This window comes from Prenolepis imparis, unplaced genomic scaffold (assembly GCF_030444845.1).
Source record: "Prenolepis imparis isolate NDT839.2.m4 unplaced genomic scaffold, iyPreImpa1.0 SCAF_3, whole genome shotgun sequence".
Lineage (NCBI taxonomy): Eukaryota > Metazoa > Arthropoda > Insecta > Hymenoptera > Formicidae > Prenolepis > Prenolepis imparis.
In genome coordinates this window covers 21,577,185-21,598,260 of record NW_028141161.1, presented here as the reverse complement: position 1 = coordinate 21,598,260, position 21,076 = coordinate 21,577,185, and the positions used below count along the sequence as shown (strand labels likewise).

The window sequence follows — 21,076 nt, the reverse complement described above, 5'->3', positions numbered from 1 at the left end:
TTCTTTTTACGTATACTATATCAAAAAGTTTGTACGCTGGTATGCTGATGGTGCCATCATAATGTGCATATAATATATAGTTGAAATATATACAAGATTAATTTTTGGCTCGCTTTAAACAATTGAAAATTATAATTTTTAAACCGCGGATCCCATACGGCGCGGATTCATTTTATGTATATTAGATCAAAATGTTTGTACGCTGGTATGCTGATGGTACCATCATAATGTGCATATAATATATAGTTGAAATATATGAAAGTATAATTTTTGGCTCGCTTTAAACAATTGAAAATTAGAATTTTTTAACAGCGGATCCCATACGGCGCGGATTCATTTTACGTATATTCGATCAAAATGTTTGTACGCTGGTATGCTGATGGTACCATCATAATGTGCAGTCAATGTAATGTTAAAATATATGAAAGAATAATTTTTGGCTCGCTTTAAACAATTGAAAATTACAATTTTTAAACCGCGGATCCCATATGGCGCGGATTTTTTTTACGTATACTACATCAAAAAGTTTGTACGCTGGTATGCTGATGGTACCATCATAATGTGCAGTCAATGTAATGTTAAAATATATGAAAGAATAATTTTTGACTCGCTCTAAACAATTGAAAATTAAAATTTTTTACAGCGGATCCCATACGGCGCGGATTCATTTTACGTATATTAGATCAAAAAGTTTGTACGCTGGTATGCTGATGGTACCATCATAATGTGCAGTCAATGTAATGTTAAAATATATGAAAGAATAATTTTTGGCTCGCTTTAAACAATTGAAAATTAAAATTTTTAAACCGCGGATCCCATACGGCGCGGATTCTTTTTACGTATACTACATCAAAAAGTTTGTACGCTGGTATGCTGATGGTACCATCATAATGTGCAGTCAATGTAATGTTAAAATATATGCAAGAATAATTTTTGGCTCGCTCTAAACAATTGAAAAATAAAATTTTTTAACAGCGGATCCCATACAGAGCGGATTCATTTTACGTATATTAGATCAAAAAGTTTGTACGCTGGTATGCTGATGGTACCATCATAATGTGCATATAATATATAGTTGAAATATATACAAGATTAATTTTTGGCTCGCTTTAAACAATTGAAAATTAAAATTTTTAAACCGCGGATCCCATACGGCGCGGATTCATTTTACGTATATTAGATCAAAAAGTTTGTACGCCGGTATGCTGATGGTACCATCATAATGTGCATATAATATATAGTTGAAATATATACAAGATTAATTTTTGGCTCGCTTTAAACAATTGAAAATTACAATTTTTAAACCGCGGATCCCATACGGCGCGGATTCATTTTACGTATATTAGATCAAAAAGTTTGTACGCTGGTATGCTGATGGTACCATCATAATGTGCATATAATATATAGTTGAAATATATACAAGATTAATTTTTGGCTAGCTTTAAACAATTGAAAATTATAATTTTTAAACCGCGGATCCCATACTGCGCGGATTCATTTTACGTATATTAGATCAAAATGTTTGTACGCTGGTATGCTGATGGTACCATCATAATGTGCATATAATATATAGTTGAAATATATGAAAGTATAATTTTTGGCTCGCTTTAAACAATTGAAAATTAGAATTTTTAAACCGCGGATCCCATACGGCGCGGATTCATTTTACGTATATTCGATCAAAATGTTTGTACGCTGGTATGCTGATGGTACCATCATAATGTGCATATAATATATAGTTGAAATATATACAAGATTAATTTTTGGCTCGCTCTAAACAATTGAAAAATAAAATTTTTAAACCGCGGATCCCATACGGCGCGGATTAATTTTACTTATATTAGATCAAAAAGTTTGTACGGATTCAGTTTACTTATATTAGATCAAAAAGTTTGTATGCTGATGTACCATCATATTGTGCAGATAATGTACTGTTGAAATATATAAAATACGGCGCAAATTCTATAACGAAGAATTATACTATGTGTATTAAACGAAAAAATTTGTACTCTCGAATCTGTTTGATATAAAAGTAATCTGCATAAAATGTACTACTAAAAAAACAAGCTATGAATTCTATCCTTTTTTTGAATAGTTAAAGATGAAACTTTATAGCCGCGAACCCTACACTGAGCGGAATTATGTTATGTATATTATATAAAATAATTTGCATGCTCGTATTTATTTAATATAAAGAGCCAATAATTAATCGCTTGTTTTTTTCAATAGTACGTTGTTTGCAGATTATTTTTATACCAAATAGATACGAGCGTGCAAATTCTTTTATTTGATATACATAATAAATTTTGCGCCATATAAGATCCGCTGCTACAAAGTATCGATTTTTAATATTCAAAATTTATTGCTTGTATATTTCGATAGTACATTGTATTATATATATAAAAGTTATATGCGAACAATGAAATATATTATTCGAGTTTTAAGTAGTAAACATATTATTTGTAATATTATTTATAACATTTTTTATTTTTATAACATATTTTTATTTTAAAATTTAATTAGCAAATTAACGCTTTAATTATGTGATTTCTGTCAAAAAATGTTAATCAAATTTAAACAAATTTTATATAAAAATATTATATAAAAATTTTTTTTATATATAAAATCGAGAAATGGCGCGCGCGTAGCGCGCGCTTGTGTTGTTCTAGTGTTAAATAAAAAAGAGAAAATAAAAAGTGAAAAATGTGTTGAAGTATATTTTCTTTCAAGGGTGCGTTGCTTGGATCAGGCGCTTCTTTGATTGGAATCGGTTCGGATTTCGCTGGTTCTATAAGAATACCTAGTCTTTTCAATGGCGTTTTCGGACACAAGCCTACGTCTGGTAAGTTAATTTTTTAAAAAATATATATATATAATTTTTTTAAATATATTTTAATTGTAATTCTTTTGTCGATTTTTTCTTTTTTAACTTTATATATATATTAATCGTACTTTTTCTTCTTACAGAAATTGTTCCGACAGAAGGACACCTTCCAATGTATGATCAAAATCTCTTGACCTTCGGCCCGATGACCAGATACGCAGAGGACCTCGGGCTGCTTATGAGTGTTCTGACGTCCAAGTGCGATCGCAACCTGCGTCTTAATGATTTGGTGAATCTACGTCAATTGAAGGTTTACTATCGATCCAGCATGGACGAGGCATTCGGTATGTCATCGATAGCGCCGGAAATGGAAGATTGCGTTCAGAGAGCCATGATGCACTTTACGCAATACGATATTCGTCCGGAGAAGGTATTCACGACGGTTGTTTATACGGCGATTATTTATTCTATATGATGTAATATTTGACACAGAGAGTTGCTTGACATGTTACAGTTGCCAATAGAGTGGCCGACCGAAATGGTCGAGATTATGTTCGCTAGATGGAAGAAGAATCCACCTAAAATATTGCTGGACACCAATAATCTCAACGTATTTATGCACTTATACACTTATATACGCAAAATGATTTCTTTTAAAACACGCACAAAAATTATTATATGAAATAACTCGGGTTTATAGCTTATAGTTGATTGTTCCCATAAAATAGTCCTACTTTTGATATAGATATATATCGGCAAAATTCAATTAATCGACTAATTCTGTCTCGTGACACGTGAAAGTTACGTTCCGGCAGCGTTGAAAATACAAGATATTTTACTATAAAATTATATTACACAATATTGCTGCAACGCTTCAGATTTGGAACGCAACATATTTTACCTACGTGTTGCGTAGATATAAAATGTTACGAGAATTTTTTTCTCTTAAATTATATTTAAATGCAAATATAAAATTCAGCTTTTTTTATTTTTTTTTATTTACATTCTTGATATTAACTTTTATTTTGTTGCGTAGCTGAAGAAAAATGCAGTTATCGAATTCCTGAAAACTCTATTCGGCTTGTCGCAACACACGATGCAGGCAATCTTCACTAATATAATGTTAGAGGTACGTTTTCCATTCTCAGAATCGGATTTAACGCATTACACGAAGCAGGGAACAGAGATTCGGCAAAAGTTACTGGTTAGTGTCCCGAGAGTTTACCATTAATTATCATAAGCATCTCTATTCGCGGTTCTCGTCATCTCTCTCTTCATCGTTCTCGCGCAGGATCTATTGGGAGAGAACGGAATATTTATTTACCCGACTTTCCGATGCCCGGCGGTCCTTCCTGAATTTAGTCTATTTGAAGCACTGAACATTGCCTACTGCGGTATTTTCAATACTTTTGGCTTTCCTGCGGTACATATACCGATGGGACTCAACCACAAGGGATTGCCTATCGGTGTTCAGGTAAGCTTATCAGTCAGTTTTCTCTTTCTCTCAAAAGCTAATATAAAAATTAAAAATGTGCAAGTAATAATTCGAAATAGAGCATTATATGGAACAAAGTTGCATTAAAAAATAAAAAAAATTGCAGGTGATAGCCGCGCCTTATCAGGATCGTCTGTGTCTGGCGGTTGCGAAAGAGCTGGAGACTGCTTTCGGTGGCTGGGTGCCACCATCGATATCGATAAACGAATAACAAATTATCGAGATGGTTTATTCTGTAAGTAACAAATAATGTTACAACTTTTTCTCGCATAGAAAAACGAAGCGCAAATAATGAAGCTAGCAAGGAATTATTTTTATAGTCTTTTACAGACAGCTGTTTTAACAAAAAACTTGAGAATGCGTATTAATCAAATAAGATATATTTTGTCTTTTGCTAAAGATTTATTAATATATATTTATAAATATTTTCTTAATATAACTCTCTTAATATAATATTATATTAATATATACTCAGCACAACCACATGGATAGATCACCCGAATGAGATCACTATCGTTTTATAATTTGCAATTTTTGCGAAAACTTTCGTTAAATTTAATTCGACTTATACATCACTGCGTTTTTTTTCTACAATGATTCTACCCTTTACTATTGCAGCATAAATCGTTTGTTATATATCCGTTCTTCTGCATCATCTTTATTAATCATTATTTGAAACGCGACTTATGCGATAAATATTATCGCTATTGAATTAACGCGGATCTTATAAATAACAAAAGCTTACACATCTCTGTGTAGCTCGAAAACGATGCACAAGCCTAATACAAGGAACCTCGATTACATCTCGTCGTATCATTCTATACATACCTCTAAATGTTTAGAGACCCGATTTTATAGATCATAATTTTAATATAAACGCGTTTATTATTTACGAAATACTGATCGATTGACAACTAAAACCGGTAGTAAAACTAGATAACTTAGAACCGGTAGAAGCCACATTCTAGAAAAAATAGGACCTCCCCCACTTTCTGACGAGATAAGCGATATTTAGGCTGATGAAAATTTCGTCGACACATTCAATTCGTGTAGTTGCGATTTAATTTATAAATTGCAGACGTGTGTATGTGTATGTATATGTAGAATTCGTGCGACACACTTTGCAAGGCACAGAAAGAATCGCATTTTACACACTGCATCGGACGCAAAAGGCTATAATATGTAAAATACACAAATATCGATCGCCCAAACTTCCACGTTGCTTTCCGAGGACATATATATTTTTTTTTTTTTTTTTTACATAAACGGAAGTTCTCCGAAGCAAGAAGCCATCACTTTTTGCGATCGCATGGCGGTATGTATGGTTTACCACCATATTTTTCCCACTCGCGATTGAACTCGTGTTCCAGGACCTCGGCGCCGCGTTTTCGCGTTAATCCGGTCTCGTCCAGACTCAACTCGCACATCTGCATATCGTCGACGCCTGGCAAACAGAGAAAAAAATTTCCATTTCTTCTCCAACACGAGAAATGCAGTACGGTTCAAAATATTATGGCACGCGTTTATTAATAACTTATTTATAAATTATTTATATAATAAATAAATTATTCGTTAATAATTTATTTATGAAATGCGATAAATTATACGTCGAGCGTATCCGGATATTAAAAATCAAGTTTATTACTCAAATTTATCAACGCAGTTTCATTTCGAAATATTTGTAGATAAAAATTTTTCCGCCTTCTCTACATTCCATTAGCTCTGTTGATTTATTATAATTTACTAAAAGTTCGGAGATCAGTAGACTCTTATGTCCATGGCCGTTCACGTGTTTTTAGACTTTTACATTCAAAATACACGCGATTTTTTTTTATTTCTCCAAGAGAGAATCGTCACATCGATCGGTAGACGTAAGGATCGTCGAAGGACTTTACCTGCTACGAGAAGTATAGGCGGTTTATCGGGATGAAGTTCCATCTGCCGTGCCACGTATTGTCCGTCGAAATGCGCGTACCACCAGCCCCTCTTGCCGCCGCCGTGATTATTATTGTCTTGCTGACCCGCCCCCGAGGAACGGACGAAGGGGATCCGGAAGTATCTCTGCGACGACTCGACTATCTGCTGCTTCAACGCTGTCCTCGGTGTTCTTGCAGCTGGAACGCGCAATCGATTCATTTGTTTTCTTTTTTTCAAATTAATCACGATTTATACTTATACATACATCATAATTATTATTAATTTACAATATTTTAATTTGTAACTATTGTATCGTTATTATTTGTAATTTATCTACCTTCCTCCATGATGGACTTGGGCGCCCGTTCATTCTCGTCCATGGTCGTTCGCCTGCGATTCCTCGCCTTCCAGGCGTGATAGACCTTCAATCTACGATGGAACTCGTGACGGCAAGCCTGGGAGATTTTTTATTTCTCTTAATAAAGGACATTATATAGGTATATACGATTATCTAATCGACATCGTAATCATGAACGTACCTCCAGCAACTCGATGTCGCAGGACGTGTTAATTGCGTCTCGCAGCTCCGAGTATTTCCACTTGGACAGGTCGTACTTTTTGTTGCTCATAGCCGCTTGCTGATTACGCACCTGTTCCGATCTACGTCGCGAACAAACGTGCATTAGAAAATAGCACGTTAATAATCGCGAGATTTCACAAATATTATGCAATTTTCGATTAGTATAAGCGTTTCCGTTTTCGCATTAGTCTAGGAGGTCAAAATGTTATTAAACTTGCACTTGTTGAAATTGGCGAGTCATGCATGAGGTTCTACGAAAGATGGAAACCGAGAAATATTGGGCTAATACATTTTTTTTACAGCCAATACACATCCAGAAATACAGCAAGAATGTCATTTTTTACAGCAGAGATTCTTCAAACGATAGCCTATGAGTAATCTTTCTCCGGAGGTCAAGAGAATAATTTATCCGAGAATGAAATTCATTGAAGAATCGATCAACGGAAATTAATATGATTGGAGTGTTAATTGGATCGAGAAAGGAATAAAATTTTCTCAAACTGGTTAGTCGTTCATGCAAAAAAACCCGATTAATTATACAATACCTCATTAGCCTGTTGTTGTTCGTAGATACTCGTACGTCGGAGCCACTGCGTGATTTTAAACAAAAAATATTTTATTTTAATTAACTTTACGACGCGACGACAAGAATGATCGATCGACGCGTTTATCGATCAAGATTAAGATAATGCAATTAGATAACTTGCATTTCAATCGATTACGCGTCCATTCGTTATTTAATTCATCGCGTATATCGATTCTAAATCATATATATCAATTGAAGATATTACCTAAGATTGATTTTTTTAAATTTGTAATATTTTAAACATATCTGCTTGATATTAGGTACTTTAGATTTCGCTTAAATCACGCATATAATTATCCACATAAATTATATTAATATTAATGCATAAAGTTACCGCGTCGATTCTAAAATCGATCTCTTTTATAAATATCTCGATTCTTACCTTCGCGCAGGCGGCGGCGAATCTTCCACTTGGCCATTGGATTCCTGAGCAAGTCTGACCGCAAGTTCGTGGTCTCTTCTTTCTTGCTCGAGTAACTCCCGATATCGAGTTTCCTCCATGGCCTCCTTTTCCAATTGGGCCTTCCAATAATAAGTATAAAAATAAAGCTTATGTTTCGAACGAATTAATAAAATAATTTATAAAAAAGTTAATAGTATAATAATAAAAACAGAGAATTTGTTCAATAATTATTCGAAAAATTTCAACGAACCTGAAGAGCAACCGCCGTCTTCTGATCCTCTTCTTCTTGCCTTCTCCTCTGTTCCTCTTCGATCTTTCTTCTCGCTTCCATATCGAGTTTCTTCCTTCTGTTCTCGACTTCTTCTTTCTTTTTGCGTTCTTCCTGTTCTTTGCGTTTCTTCTCGAGCTCGAGCTCCTGTTGAATCTTCTTCAGTCTCGCCTGTTCCTCGGCGATCTTCTGCTGCTTCACCATATCTTGCAGAGAGGCCATCTGCTTGTTCACCTGATTCACCAGAGACGTATAGAGACTGTCGATCTCCGCCGGTGCGATCCTCGGATTGTCTTTGATCTTGCGCATGGCCCTCTCTAAGTCGTCGTCGAGTCTCTTCATGTCCTGGGTCGATTTCTTCCGATTTTTCAGTTGATCCGCGGTCTCCTCCATTCGCGTCAGTTGCTTCCGCAGATTCTTGATCTTCACGATGCCGCGAATGCGCGGCCGATGCTGCTTCTTCGCGATATACATCCTCGCCGTTTTTTGCAGTACGATCAGATGTTGCCGCCGATAGATGATCTTGTTCTTCAGTTTGATCACCGACAGCGCGCAAAACTGCATCTTGTTCCAGCGCGACTTTAGCAGCCACTTTTTCACGTTGGCGACCAGCCTGCGCAGATTCTCCGGATCGGACTTCATGATCCGGTCGAACTCGGCGAATTTGCCCGGTTTGAAGAAGACCCGAGTGATGCCGAACTTGAAGTCCTTCTGATTCAGCTTGAGACTGTGAAGCAGCGCCTCGCAGAAGAATCTGGGATCCAGTTTGGCCAGTTCCGGCGGTAGATAAGACTTGTACATATTGTAGAGTTCATGGAACGGCACTCGGCTGGGATAGCCGTGTTCCATCAGTTCCAGAACCGAAGTCATTCCCGAACAGCGGAGCTGATGCATAATACTGTTCCCGTCGAATTGATGCGCCACCATATCGCTGTTTGGTTTGATGCATCTTATGAAATTTGTTCCCTAAAAATGCAGACGGAGAAATGTTTGACAATATGGATTGAAATAAAGGTAGAAATAAAAAAAAAATTGGAAAATATTGAAAAGAATTTGAGAAAGTAAAAAGATATTTCTTACATTACTCTTCAGCTTGTCCATAAGTTCGCCTAGCTGCGTTTTGAATTTACTGCCGACGCTGATAAAGTTGAGCTTCCCCTTTTGCAAGGAATGATTGGCAAACTGCGTCCTAAGGAATTTACTGCCGCTCTCTTGAATGAGCGCCTCCAGAGAAGCGTGCAACGCGTCATTGTTCTTCTCGATAAATTGGTTCTGCAAGATCAAAATAAAAATTTAATTATTAAAAGTCCAAAGTATATAGTAATATATATAAAAAAAAATCAAAAAAATATCCGAAAGAATTACGGCTTCATTAAAAGCGGTTTACGGTAACGGTTTTATACATCGCTCGCTGTAGTTTTGAACGAAATGCGTCATTTTACCGTTTGGTAGCAGACACCGCCGGCGTAATGGCGAATCACGAAACCCTCGTCGTCGCGTAATTCTCGATGAGCCTTCAATCGTGACGTTCGCGGTAAAGTGATGCGGAAATGACCGTTCCACGCACGATGAACCTCGTTGGTGAAATGCGCGAAACTGTGAGTCGGCAGTTTCGATTCCTCGTCCAGCAAGCTGAAGATGCCCGTATTCCTCGATTCGATTAAATCTAAAAGATGGCATGATTTATGACTTATTTCTAAAACTTGTAGAGCGCTATTTGTCATTCGCGAAATAATAAACTTAAATAAATTATTTCTAAATAAAAAATTTATTTTAAATGAAAACAAAATGGCGCTGCTTTTAGCGTTACGTTAAAAAATAACGAAATAATCTAACGATCTGTCGTTTTAAAGGTCTCTTCAAGACCTACAAAATGAGCCCTCAGCGAATGCTCTACGACTTACACAGGCTTTAATTTTTGAATTCAAAGTTTAAACGTTTTTCGCGAAAATTAATCGAGTTTAAAGTACTATAACATTTTATTTAAAACATATTATTTTATAATTTTTATTACGTACTAATTAAAACATATTATTTTATAATTTAATTGACAAATTAACGCTTTAATCAACTGATTTCTATCAAAAAATATTAATCAAGTTTAAACAAACTTTATATAAAAATATCTTTTTTTTTATATAAAATCGAAGAATGGCGTGCGTGTAACGCGCGCTTGTGTTGTTCTAGTATTTTAAAAAATAGATGATGAGCAGATTTAGAGTTTAAAAAATTTTATATTTTTTTTAATTTCACGTACCAATGCAATCCTGATTGTCGACGTAGGAGATTTTCGGAACGTTCAAGGACTCTCGAGCATAAAGCTCCTGTTCGTATTTCAAGATCCGCTCGTTGAAGAACTGCTGAAGCTTTTCGTTGCAATAGTTTATGCAAAACTGCTCGAAGCTGTTGACTTTAAAATATTCTATAAAAGAAAATTTATTGCGAGAGCTTTTATTATAATATCAAAGTGAGTGTTTTCAATGATCGAGAATAAATTCACTCACCGAATCCCGCAATGTCCAACACGCCGATATAGTAACTCGAAGCCTTGAAGGGTATGCTCTTGTTAATTCGCGCGACGATGTGATCAAATAGTTTGCTGTAAATGGCCTTCGCTAAAGCGTCCCTGGCGTTATTAGCCTCGTAGACTTTCAACGGTACCCTATTCGCGATCAGACAAATTAATAAAAACGATCGAAGGAGACCGTGCAAGAGTCATTCGAAATGTTATCTCGTTTGACTTACATGATAACCGTTCCTTTAATGCCACCCCGACTGGTCTGCATCACCTTCGAGACCAAAGCTTGTCGCAGCTCTTCGGGATCCACCCCCAGTAATTTGGCGGATATTGCCACCGCCTTTTCCGAGTCGACAGTTATTCTGCAACCGCCCTTAGTGTCCTCCGGATTGTCCTCGAACGTGATGTTGCCGAGATGAAGCACCGCTGCCACCATCGTATAGATCTCCATGCGTTCGGCATCCGTTAAACCGAGTCGAGTGAACGCCTATAATAAAGGTAATAAAGAATGTATAAAGAAAAAACAATATACACGCGAAAAGATTTAAAAAAGTAAAATTAAAAATTTTGAAAATTATTATAGGCAAGAATAATAATTAAGTATATTGTTTAAAACGGCATTTTTCGTTCAACAGAAATTACCTGATCGATTGCGTTGAAGCCATCAACGTCGTCCAAGATGGGATCGTGAAAGCTGCCTTTCTGCACCTGCTCGCGACTCTTTTGCGCCTCGTTCAGCCGTTTTTCCGAGCTCGCGGTACAAAAGTATTGGGTACAGCCGTTCCTTAGGTAATAGAAATCGTCCGGCTTGGTGATGGCCAACTTGGCGCGCAAATCGGCCGGCGCGCCAGCGCACATCATGTAGAACACGTGGTAGTTGCGTTCATCCGGGCTTTGTAGGCACACCCTGGACTTCTCCAGCAGATAGTGGGAGATGTAGCCGCCGACCACCTGGCACTTGGAGTCGAAGTGGACCTCCATGAACTTGCCGAAACGCGAGCTGTTGTTGTTGCGCTTCGTCTTTGCGTTGCCGAAGGCTTCCAGCACCGGATTCGCTGCGGATACGATGATAAATAATTGTAGAATGTGCTAAATGGATGACATCGAGAATCTAGACGCTTGATTAAAGCAGCTCTTTTGAGTCACGTAGATTTACGGAATTTTTAAATATCATCCCATTATTTATGTTGAATCAATTATGTTCGAGTCGCGTTTTTCTTTACCGTCGAGGATCTTCTGTTCGATCGGGCCGGCAGTCGAGCCCCAGAGATCGCAGAGATATCGCAGGAGATACTTGGTCGACTCGGTCTTCCCAGCTCCCGATTCGCCGGATACGATAATGCTCTGGGATTGTTTCAACACTTTCATGTCTCTGAACGCTTTATCGCCTGCGAACATAAAAAAGGAAGGATCCCGTACTCTGTACCGTCGCCGAATTAACGATGGGAAGAAGAAGAAAAAAGAAGAGCATTGTCACGTACCGATGGCGAAGACGTGCGGAGGCGTCTCGCCCAGGGACTTCCCTTGATAAGCCTTGATTGTCCGCGGCGAGTAAAGGTCTTTCACCTCGTAATACGGATTCACGGCTATCAAAATGTTGGCCACGTAAGTCTGCAACCGGAATAGCGTAACGAGAGTTTAAAAAAGGTCTCGTGATGATGATGATGATGATGATAATGTTGAAGGAGCGATTACTTGACTCGAACGCGTCACCACACGCATAATTACTCACGTATATTCTGTCCTTGAAATAGCGAGTGCGTATGTTGTTCAGCAGCGTGGCCTCGTTCAGGTACATCAGGGCGCCTGATGATGAGGAGATTTAATTTAGAAAGAAGAAAATGACAAACAAAAAAATATATATATAAATAAAGAATATCAGTGAAAGTGCCTTTGCAAAAGAGCGAAAGTCGTGTGAGAAGTTAGCGTGACCGCGCGATCTTAATCTGCTCTCGGTATAGAGCTCGGACGAAACAAGTTCGTCACGGTGTGTAACAATCGAGGGAACGGGCGCTAACGTATCTCTCTTCATTACGTTCTTTGTTCTCCCCTTAACATTTCATAGCGTAAAATTATCGTATTAATATTTTTTTTGGCTAAATCGAACAATTATCGAATTTGGGAGAGGGAAGAACTTACAATTATCCTCGACGTCTTTGGTGTATTCGCCGGCGGGATAGACCTCGTCCAGCGGACAGGTGCGCTGCGGATATTTCGGATCCAGCGGGATGATCAAGGCGTCCCCGTCCACCATGTCCGCGAATTTCCCGATTATGAAACCCTCTTGCGGGTCCCGGACCCATACCTGCTGGTTCTCCATCCCGAGCTTCACTCTGAAAAAAATGCAGAAATATACAGATATACGCGGTCGCACGGTCGAAACAATATAGTGCTCTTTGCAATCGTCGTTATTTTGATCTCCGGTATGCGAGAAAGCCGCGTCAGCTGGGAAACTTATGTTCCGTACATATAAATTGTAATTCCAACGAGATACAATTGAATTATTTATGAGAAATATTATTACAGAAATATTTTATCGCTGATATATTATATACCTCGTATCCTAAGACACTTTCGTTCTCCTTAATAGATTCTTTTTAATTAATTTGAAGTCGACAGAAAATGTTGAGGTATTTATGATTTTGGAATATAACTATTTATTCTGATCTGTTATGCGAGAAAGCCACATTACTGGGAACTTATGTTCCGTATAATATACATTGTAATTTTAACGAGATACAATTGCATTATTTATGAGAAATATTATAAAAATATTTCATCGCTGGCGTATCCTAAGACATATCCTAAGACTTTTTCGTTCTCCTTAGTTGACTCTTTTTGGTTAATTTGAAGTCGATAAAAATGTTGAAAGTATAATTTTGGAATATATAATCATTTAAAGAAAGTAATTACACCGAGAGAAACAAGTGCAATGTCGAAATGAATAATGAAATAAAATTATATTCGCTTGTACGAAACGTAAAGTCGTCGACGACAGCCTTTTGTAGATGTACACTTTCTCTCTGCCATCGTCGGAGAGATTTCCGACGAATGAGTCTTTGTTCGTCCGACTTCCGGCGCTCTACCAGGTATGCTGAATGGAGAGATTCTTAGCACTCGTCCAATCCCGCGGTCTTATTCCAAGCTGTGCATTATTGACGGAAGAAGCAACAAAAGTGTTACGACGTTCGGTCGATAAAGGCTAGTCATATTCATGAAGAACCAAGTTAGCGGCTAGATCGGAGAGACTTCTCGCGTATTTAAAGAGCTTTGGATAAATGATTGTGATAAATGATTAGCTATCAGTGTGTTGTCAAAGTATATATATCATATGTAAATACATGAGAATAAAATTGTAAACTCTAGCTATTCGATGAGGTCGAGAAGTTGTCTTGTATAAACCTTTATAAAAGGTTCCTTCAGTCTTGTATGAATTTGAGAATCGTAAAAATATTTTTTATTTCCTGTTTGATTTTTCAAATAAAATTTATTATCTAATTAATTTTACGTATTTCAGAAAATTCAGTTTTATTTTAAATAGAGCATTCGAAACTATTGAAAAGATCTTTTACTGCCAGTAAAGTTAGGATTGTTGATTCTGGGACATCCTGTACGTGCATAATGATACGTCTCAAGTAATGATCGCGGAAGATAATCCTGTAATAAAGCTTATCCGTGGTTCAAACAACTAGTTCTCCTAAAACTAGATTCACGTTTTAACGTCGTTCGTATTTTAGGCTCTTATTGTTAGTTCTTCACTTTCAGCTTGAGGCGGTCGACGCAAAAATTGAAATTCCGTGCTCGAATTTATCGCTTATCACGAGGCGTTATCGAGATAACGCGATGACGAAAGGTGCGACTGAGACGAGCTCGAAATAATCGTCGTTACTCATCGTAATTATACGGTGCAGCTGCATCGTCTGGGAACTTCTTTAAATAACGAACTTGATATTGACTACTATCTTATTTATCAAATTGTATATCTCTTTCCATTAATTAAGAAGAGTCTGCCCGAAAAATTAAATATCATTTTATTGATAAAATACGATAAAAGATATGATGTAATAATATAATTATATATACTGTTTAACTGGATTTTTTGGAAGCTACTTATAAGATTATTGTTTTATATATGCAATATACAGATCTCGCGACCAAAAATTTAATTATATATTTTTTAGGCGATTTAGGGAGACAATTTTTCCTTGAAAATAAAATTTTTAAATATTAGACACTTTGAATTAAAATAAATAATTACATATACTATAGCTGATCGCAATAAAATATATTATGTCGCTTGAGCATGTAGATATCTCCGTCTCAACAACTTTTATATGCGCACACAAATTTATATTTATTTTTTTTTATCGTTCAGAATAGGCATTATATCAGCACGCCAGCTGTAGCCTCGCTTTTTGTCGCAAACACGTAAAACAAAACATTATTGCCCGCTTTACGTCACTCTTGCACTATAAAGATTATCATTATTAAATATTTCCGCGGATCCTTGTTAAAAACAAATATGCAAACTGTCAGACTTATGTATTTCTTTCTTATCGCAGCGACATTATGACCGTTACTCGTCAATTTTCGTCCACCTGTCCGTATCGCGCGCGGAGACAATTTTCTCGATTACGTAACGCGATGATTATTCTTTCGCGATGATTTTCGAGTTCAGTGCGGCGCGGCGGACACGCTAGGAGATTGCGCAGTCGGCGATAAAATCAGGCAGGTAGGCATAGGTAGACAGACAGACAGACAGACAGGCGGATATAGAGGAGAAGCGTCTTGTCGTCGTCATCGTCGTCGTTGTTGGCGAACGACAAAAAAAAAATAGCCGCTCACGCATATATATTTTCCCCCATGGTGGTTTCCAGGTTCGACGATCGACAGTCATGACTGCGTGATCAAAGGTCGTCACGAGCCGTTGCGTCTCGTGTTTATACACACCGTGACAGAATTTCGAAAAAGCTTCGACATCCGTTCTCTGGTGCACCTCGGGTGCGCTAACCCCGCGATACGGTGTTGCATTTGCATACGAATGCAATCGCCGAATGCAACGTGTTTCTGCTTACAAGAGCAAGCGCCGCGTAAGATGTATAATTTTTTATTTTCTATTTATTAGGATTGTTCAGAAAATAATAAATGCCTTACATTTTTTTTTCTCAGAAACTATTTATTCAACAGATTTGAAATTTTCACACAATACACATGGATGTTTTCTCTTTACGTATATTATTTTTCAACATAATCTCCATCAACTTTTATAGCCTTAGACCAGTACGATACAAGTGCATGTTTGCCTTTACTGTATCAGCTCTTGTTTTGTTCACGTAGCCATGTCCTCACCGCTTGAATTGCGCCCTCGTCATCTTCAAATCTGGCACCGCAGAGATATCTTTAAGTGGCTCAAAGAGATGTATTCCGAAAATCGGAAAGAGCCAGATCGGAACTATAGGATGAATAGGGGAGCACAATTTAGCGATTGCTTCTGATATCCAACTTTTGGGCCATTTAAAGATGCACTCTGCGAAACAAAGTTTGGAAAATGATGAAAGCGCGATTCAAGCAGTGAGCACATGATTATATATGTGGATAGGACAAGAGCTAGTACAGTAAAGGCAAACATGCACTTGTATCGTGCTGGCGTAAGGCTATAGAAGTTGATGAAGATTATGTTGAAAAATAATATATGCATAAAGAGGAAATATATATCCATGTATACTGTGTGTGTTTCAAACCTGTTAAATAAATAGTTTTTCTGAGAAGAAGAAATGTAGGCATTATTTTCTCAACAATCTTAATATTATACTAAATATACATATCCTCATCTTTCGTGTATCTTCGTTGAACCCTGCGTTGTTTTTTTTTTTAATCGAAATAAAATACATATCTCGACGCGTCGAGAGGAAATTTAATTCTTTTAACTGAGGCTAAGGCATCAGATATTTCCGCTTAATATATGCATATAAAAATATATATCACGGTGAAGTCGACTGCCTGAAACCTGCGCGCGACCGATCTGGAAAGCGCGAGAGAAATTGCCTTGTTCTCTGTCGTATTCTCTCTTTCTCTCTTTCTCTCCAGTCGCGCATCTCCCGTTAGAGATATCGTAACGGTAAAAGCCACCGGTAAATCCTTGCGTCGATCCCCAGGACACTCGCGGCGAGTCGTCTGCACCGTCGCGTTTTGCATCGCTCTTGCATCCACGGAAACGCATCATAAGCGCGGCGTAAACAGGGCATCCGACATAGCGGATTCGCTGAAATTCTCCTGTAAATTGTCGAATTTAATCGACTCTAACTCCCGAAACGATGTGATGCACTCGAATGAAGCGGACAATGCGGTTGCAACACATGGTCGCGGCATCTAAGCATGTAAGGCATCCGAAGCAATCTTCTGCGTGTCGAGAGCGCAAGATGCACATCGCGAAGAGAGAAGAGAGAGAGAGAGAGGAGAGAAAAAGAGGCGAAGGATCGTTCGTTCGAAGATCGGTTCGTTCACCTTCTTCTTCTATATAGCAGTAAGAAACCGTAACGTCCAGATGTTGCATCGTTTCTCTCTTTCTCTCTTCCCCTTCCGCGTGCGTCATTAACCCTTTTTTTCTCCTTTTCTCGTTTCTTCTCAATCCGCGGTCTGAAGCGGAGATATCGATCCTCCCAGCAGCCCTTTACCCCGGAGTCCTTCTTTCTACTCGACGTGTATGTTTAAGTCCGCGCTCTCTTACGTATTGTTCTCCAAAGCGAGGTGCGGCTCCCTCTCCGCCTTCTTTCGCGACCTCACGCTTAATAAAGATAGTCGACCGACGGGAGATCGGTGCTTTTTTTTCAATGTCGAATGCACTTTGCGTGCGGAGGTGCGTCGCGCCTCCCTAATTCGTCGGAAGGGAATGAAAGGGATACGAGAGGAAGCAGGAAACGGCAGGTGGGACCGGCATACAGAATAGAAAGGGGAGACACGCGTGAGCGCGCAACGAATTTCCCCCCACCGTAGCTAAAATACACAAAAAAAAACAACAAACATCATCTGTGAATTTTATCGTGACCCGGTTTCTCGATAGAATAATATTATATTGATAGAGGTATGGTCCTATCTTTAATATTTTCTTGGTGAATCGAAATCAAAATGTCTGAAGGTTTCTATACTAAGAGAGAAAGAGAAATGTCATCATCAAATTTATATCGTATTTTTTAAAAAAATTCCCTGTTTTATTAATTACGAATAATATCTATAATGCGCGAAACAGAAGGTATCAAAAATTATTAAAAGAATATTAAAAAATTTTTGAGAATACACATTTCTAAACGATAAGGTTTTTTTCTCATCAAGTGAAAATTATTTCAATATAAACGTCAGTTTCAGCAAATGCGATTTAATTATAATAAATTCATCATTCGCGCGAGACAGAGATTGCTCGCGTCGATATATTTCGACACGTTTTACATCGTTTAACATTAATTGGAACAACCTTCGCACCATGGCTGTCATCGAGGACACTTGGTGATTAAATCGAGTGCAGTGGGTCGAGCTTTTGGTCCCGCCGTCTCTCCCATTTACATCGAGTTCCGCTCGGCATTTTGCACTGATTAATCTAGCTGCGCATATTTTGCACCTCATTTCAATCCAATCAGATATATTATACAGAACAATGCTCGGTCAATTTCACGAGATAATTGCGGACATCATAATTAATTTAACTTTATATTATTCTGCATAGTATCATTGTTTAAAATAGTAATAACAATGTATTTTTTTCATTAAAAAAATATAAATATAAATATAAAATAAATTATAATAATGAGAATATATTTGAGGGATAATGATTTAAATGTTCTGTATAAATAATATATTTATATCATCTCTATGACAATGATAGTGTGACAGTTAATACGTAATTTTTTTTCTCATTAACAATGTATTTCTTCGCGCAATTAAAAAAAGCTAACGTAGAGATCATTAATGCGAATTTTTCGCCCACGAGAAAAGTGACATATTAATTGTCACTATACCATTGCCAGATGTAAATGTACTGTTTACACGGTGCATTAATCATCATCCTTTAAATATACTCTTATTAATCTAATTAATTTTATATTTATCTAATTTAATAAATTTTGTCAATAATATTTCGTGCGACTAAAAAAACGAATCTCAACGGAAAATCATTAATGCAAATTTTTCGCCCACGAGTCGCTCTGAATATAGAGAACCGGTATCGGAAGTGGTCGACGATTCACGTTCAAGTACACACGATCGGGATCGAGAGAGGTGCGTGAGTCACGGATATCCTCGTCTCTCACGCCCACCTACCTATACGTGTAATGTATAAAAGGATCGGAGCAATTCTTCTCTCTTCCCGCGGTTGCGTAACGTGCATGTCTGTCATACGTCATACGTAAAACGCTTGGCTGATCCACGAAAAAAGCGAGACGCTTTTTTTTCACGGGCGGCCAAACGCGCGGAGAGGGTTAATCTCGATCTTCTGTTCAAACTCGCTTTCGCCGACTTTAACTTTCGCTAAAAAAACGAGAGAAACGTCTAATGTAAAACGTCTCCGATTTCTTGATGACTTTCGCACGTGTCGCGAAGCGAAGCGAGCAAATAGCGAAACATAATAGCGTATTGTTTCTCCCGTATGCACTTTTGTTGCAGGTTGCACACAGAAGGTCGTGAATAATACGCGAAATTTATATTAATTAATACTCAATGTCATTCCGAATAAATAGATCGCACTGCAAAATGTAGGTATATAAAAGTTTGATCGTGTGTTGAAAGCACTCGAGGATAAATCGAGCTTCTTCGAGATCTGAAATTAATATTTTTACGTATAAAGTGAGATAATAACGTCTTCTCGAGCGTTTAACGAGAAGAATTCCGAGGAATCGTGAAATTGGTTTAAGTATCCCCGATTAAGAGGAGCATGCAATTAATATGATGTCAACGATCAAACTTGGCTCTCGAGAAGAACTTTATATGACGCAAGGCGTCATAATCTCGATAAGAAATATTAATGATGCAAAAATTACAAAGTATAATGGGAAACTACTTTCGATATGTCAAAGATTAATAAATTTAAAACTCGCAATAATAGTGTATCGAAAATAAATTCGGATATTAATTCTTTAAACGCCCATATGATGGGTCACACATTTGTACTCCGATTTTTTTATATATCTGGAGCTTTTATCTCTAGAAGGAGAACTCTTTCGCGCGTCCTAATCGCTATCAATCGCGTTTATCGTTATCATAGGATGATCCGAAATCGCGATCGCTTTCTCCCGCTTTTGCGGAAGAGAGACACGGTTGCGAGAGAAGAGAACGCATCGGAAGGTAAAAAAAAAAAAAAAACGCGATGCACGCACCGAGTCGACGTCGAGTATAATAATTACGCGGCCTCTCTGTTTTTGCGAAAGCTCGCCCCGCGATATTTCGCCATATCGCGGGCGCAAACGCCATTTCTTTTTCTTCATCACTTCCCTTTTCTTCCCTCTTCTCGCCCCCTGACTACCGGATAGTTTTACTAGTAGGCGTTTAAGCAGGTTTACACACTAATTCTTTCGCTTTTGCATTCGCATTTGCACTGCACCTGCTTCTCCTTCTCCTTTATCGTTCCACTCCCCTAATCACGGACTAGATTAGAGAGTGCCGGTCGTTGAAAACAAAAATTCGTCCGGCAATATTTTTCCTCGTTCCCGCTCCGATTCTCACCGCATATAGGTATATAGAGGAGAAATACGCGCGTTACGTAAAACGTTCTGAATCATTCTCGCCGATAAATTATCGTTAATCTAATATGCGAATGATAATTAGAATTTTTTTTTCTTTCTTGCTCTCTATCGAGTCATTGTATTCTTCGCGTGTCTCGTAAAATAGAGATAACGTCGAACGTCGCGAATTTCTTCTCTGAGGCGTTGAGCTCCAAATTCGGAGCTCTTATTCAGAAATATTATTTGAATGGAAATATTATTTGAATAGGAGGAAAGATAAGATCCTTCATATATAGCCTTGACTGTATTTCTAAAGAGCTATACGTCAGCTGTCTTTGAATACCGACGTTCGTTGACACAAGTTGCTCCGATTCGACCGGCTTTGTTATTCTACATTCTATATTCTCGCAAAGTTATCATCTTCGAATCGATTCATTATCATCGAACGAACCAGTCACGAAGTCAACAACTGTTACCGTTTATTTATTGACACCTGTCGAAATAATAATCGCTCGTTCGAGCGAAGGCGCCGAAATGATCTTCGCGGAGTTCGATTTCGAGGGATAAACGCGGGTCAGACGAGGTTTTAAAGAGATCCAAAAAGAGGTTTTACTCACCGAGAGCGGTCTTCACCGAGTGCGAAAGACAGCCAGCCAAGCAACCGGATCGAAACTACAACGCACGGGCACAAAATCCGACATGCAACTGCGGGTTACCGCGGCCGGAATGAGCGAGCGAGCGAGCGGCTAGCTAGCTCGGCGATCAGCGGCCGTTTCCG

General features: G+C 37.9%; 2 protein-coding genes across 6 annotated transcripts in view; one reads left to right on the top strand and one right to left on the bottom strand.

The window, feature by feature from the left end:
* The window catches only part of LOC145934132 (fatty-acid amide hydrolase 2-like), a 24,295-nt gene extending 16,961 nt beyond the window's left edge, over positions 1-7,334 (top strand). Inside the window, exons 5-11 of one of the 4 annotated variants that reach the window (XM_083034423.1) lie at positions 2,731-2,842; positions 2,968-3,254; positions 3,339-3,434; positions 3,861-4,028; positions 4,116-4,298; positions 4,426-4,554; positions 7,163-7,334. In XM_083034423.1, coding sequence (XP_082890549.1) covers positions 2,731-2,842; positions 2,968-3,254; positions 3,339-3,434; positions 3,861-4,028; positions 4,116-4,298; positions 4,426-4,530 — 951 coding nt within the window. In that variant the 3' untranslated portion in view covers positions 4,531-4,554; positions 7,163-7,334. Of the gene's footprint in view, positions 1-2,730; positions 2,843-2,967; positions 3,255-3,338; positions 3,435-3,860; positions 4,029-4,115; positions 4,299-4,425; positions 4,895-6,163; positions 6,541-7,162 lie in introns of those variants that run through there. The other 3 variants (XM_083034425.1, XM_083034424.1, XM_083034422.1) reach the window with 3 other exon arrangements.
* Positions 4,702-21,076, bottom strand: Jar (Myosin heavy chain 95F jaguar). 2 transcript variants are annotated; one of them, XM_083034418.1, is made up of 18 exons: positions 20,916-21,076; positions 12,731-12,924; positions 12,324-12,397; positions 12,073-12,202; positions 11,815-11,979; positions 11,234-11,646; positions 10,819-11,078; positions 10,578-10,735; positions 10,331-10,495; positions 9,516-9,739; positions 9,154-9,345; positions 8,056-9,039; positions 7,785-7,924; positions 7,362-7,406; positions 6,776-6,896; positions 6,574-6,691; positions 6,215-6,433; positions 4,702-5,763 (listed from the first exon to the last, which is right to left on the bottom strand). In XM_083034418.1, exons 2-18 carry the CDS (start codon positions 12,909-12,911, stop codon positions 5,612-5,614), a joined length of 3,741 nt encoding a protein of 1,246 aa, XP_082890544.1. In that variant the 5' UTR covers positions 12,912-12,924; positions 20,916-21,076; the 3' UTR covers positions 4,702-5,611. The 2 variants fall into 2 exon arrangements, with proteins under 2 accessions (XP_082890544.1, XP_082890545.1); XM_083034419.1 differs by lacking the exon at positions 20,916-21,076 and adding an exon at positions 14,850-15,219.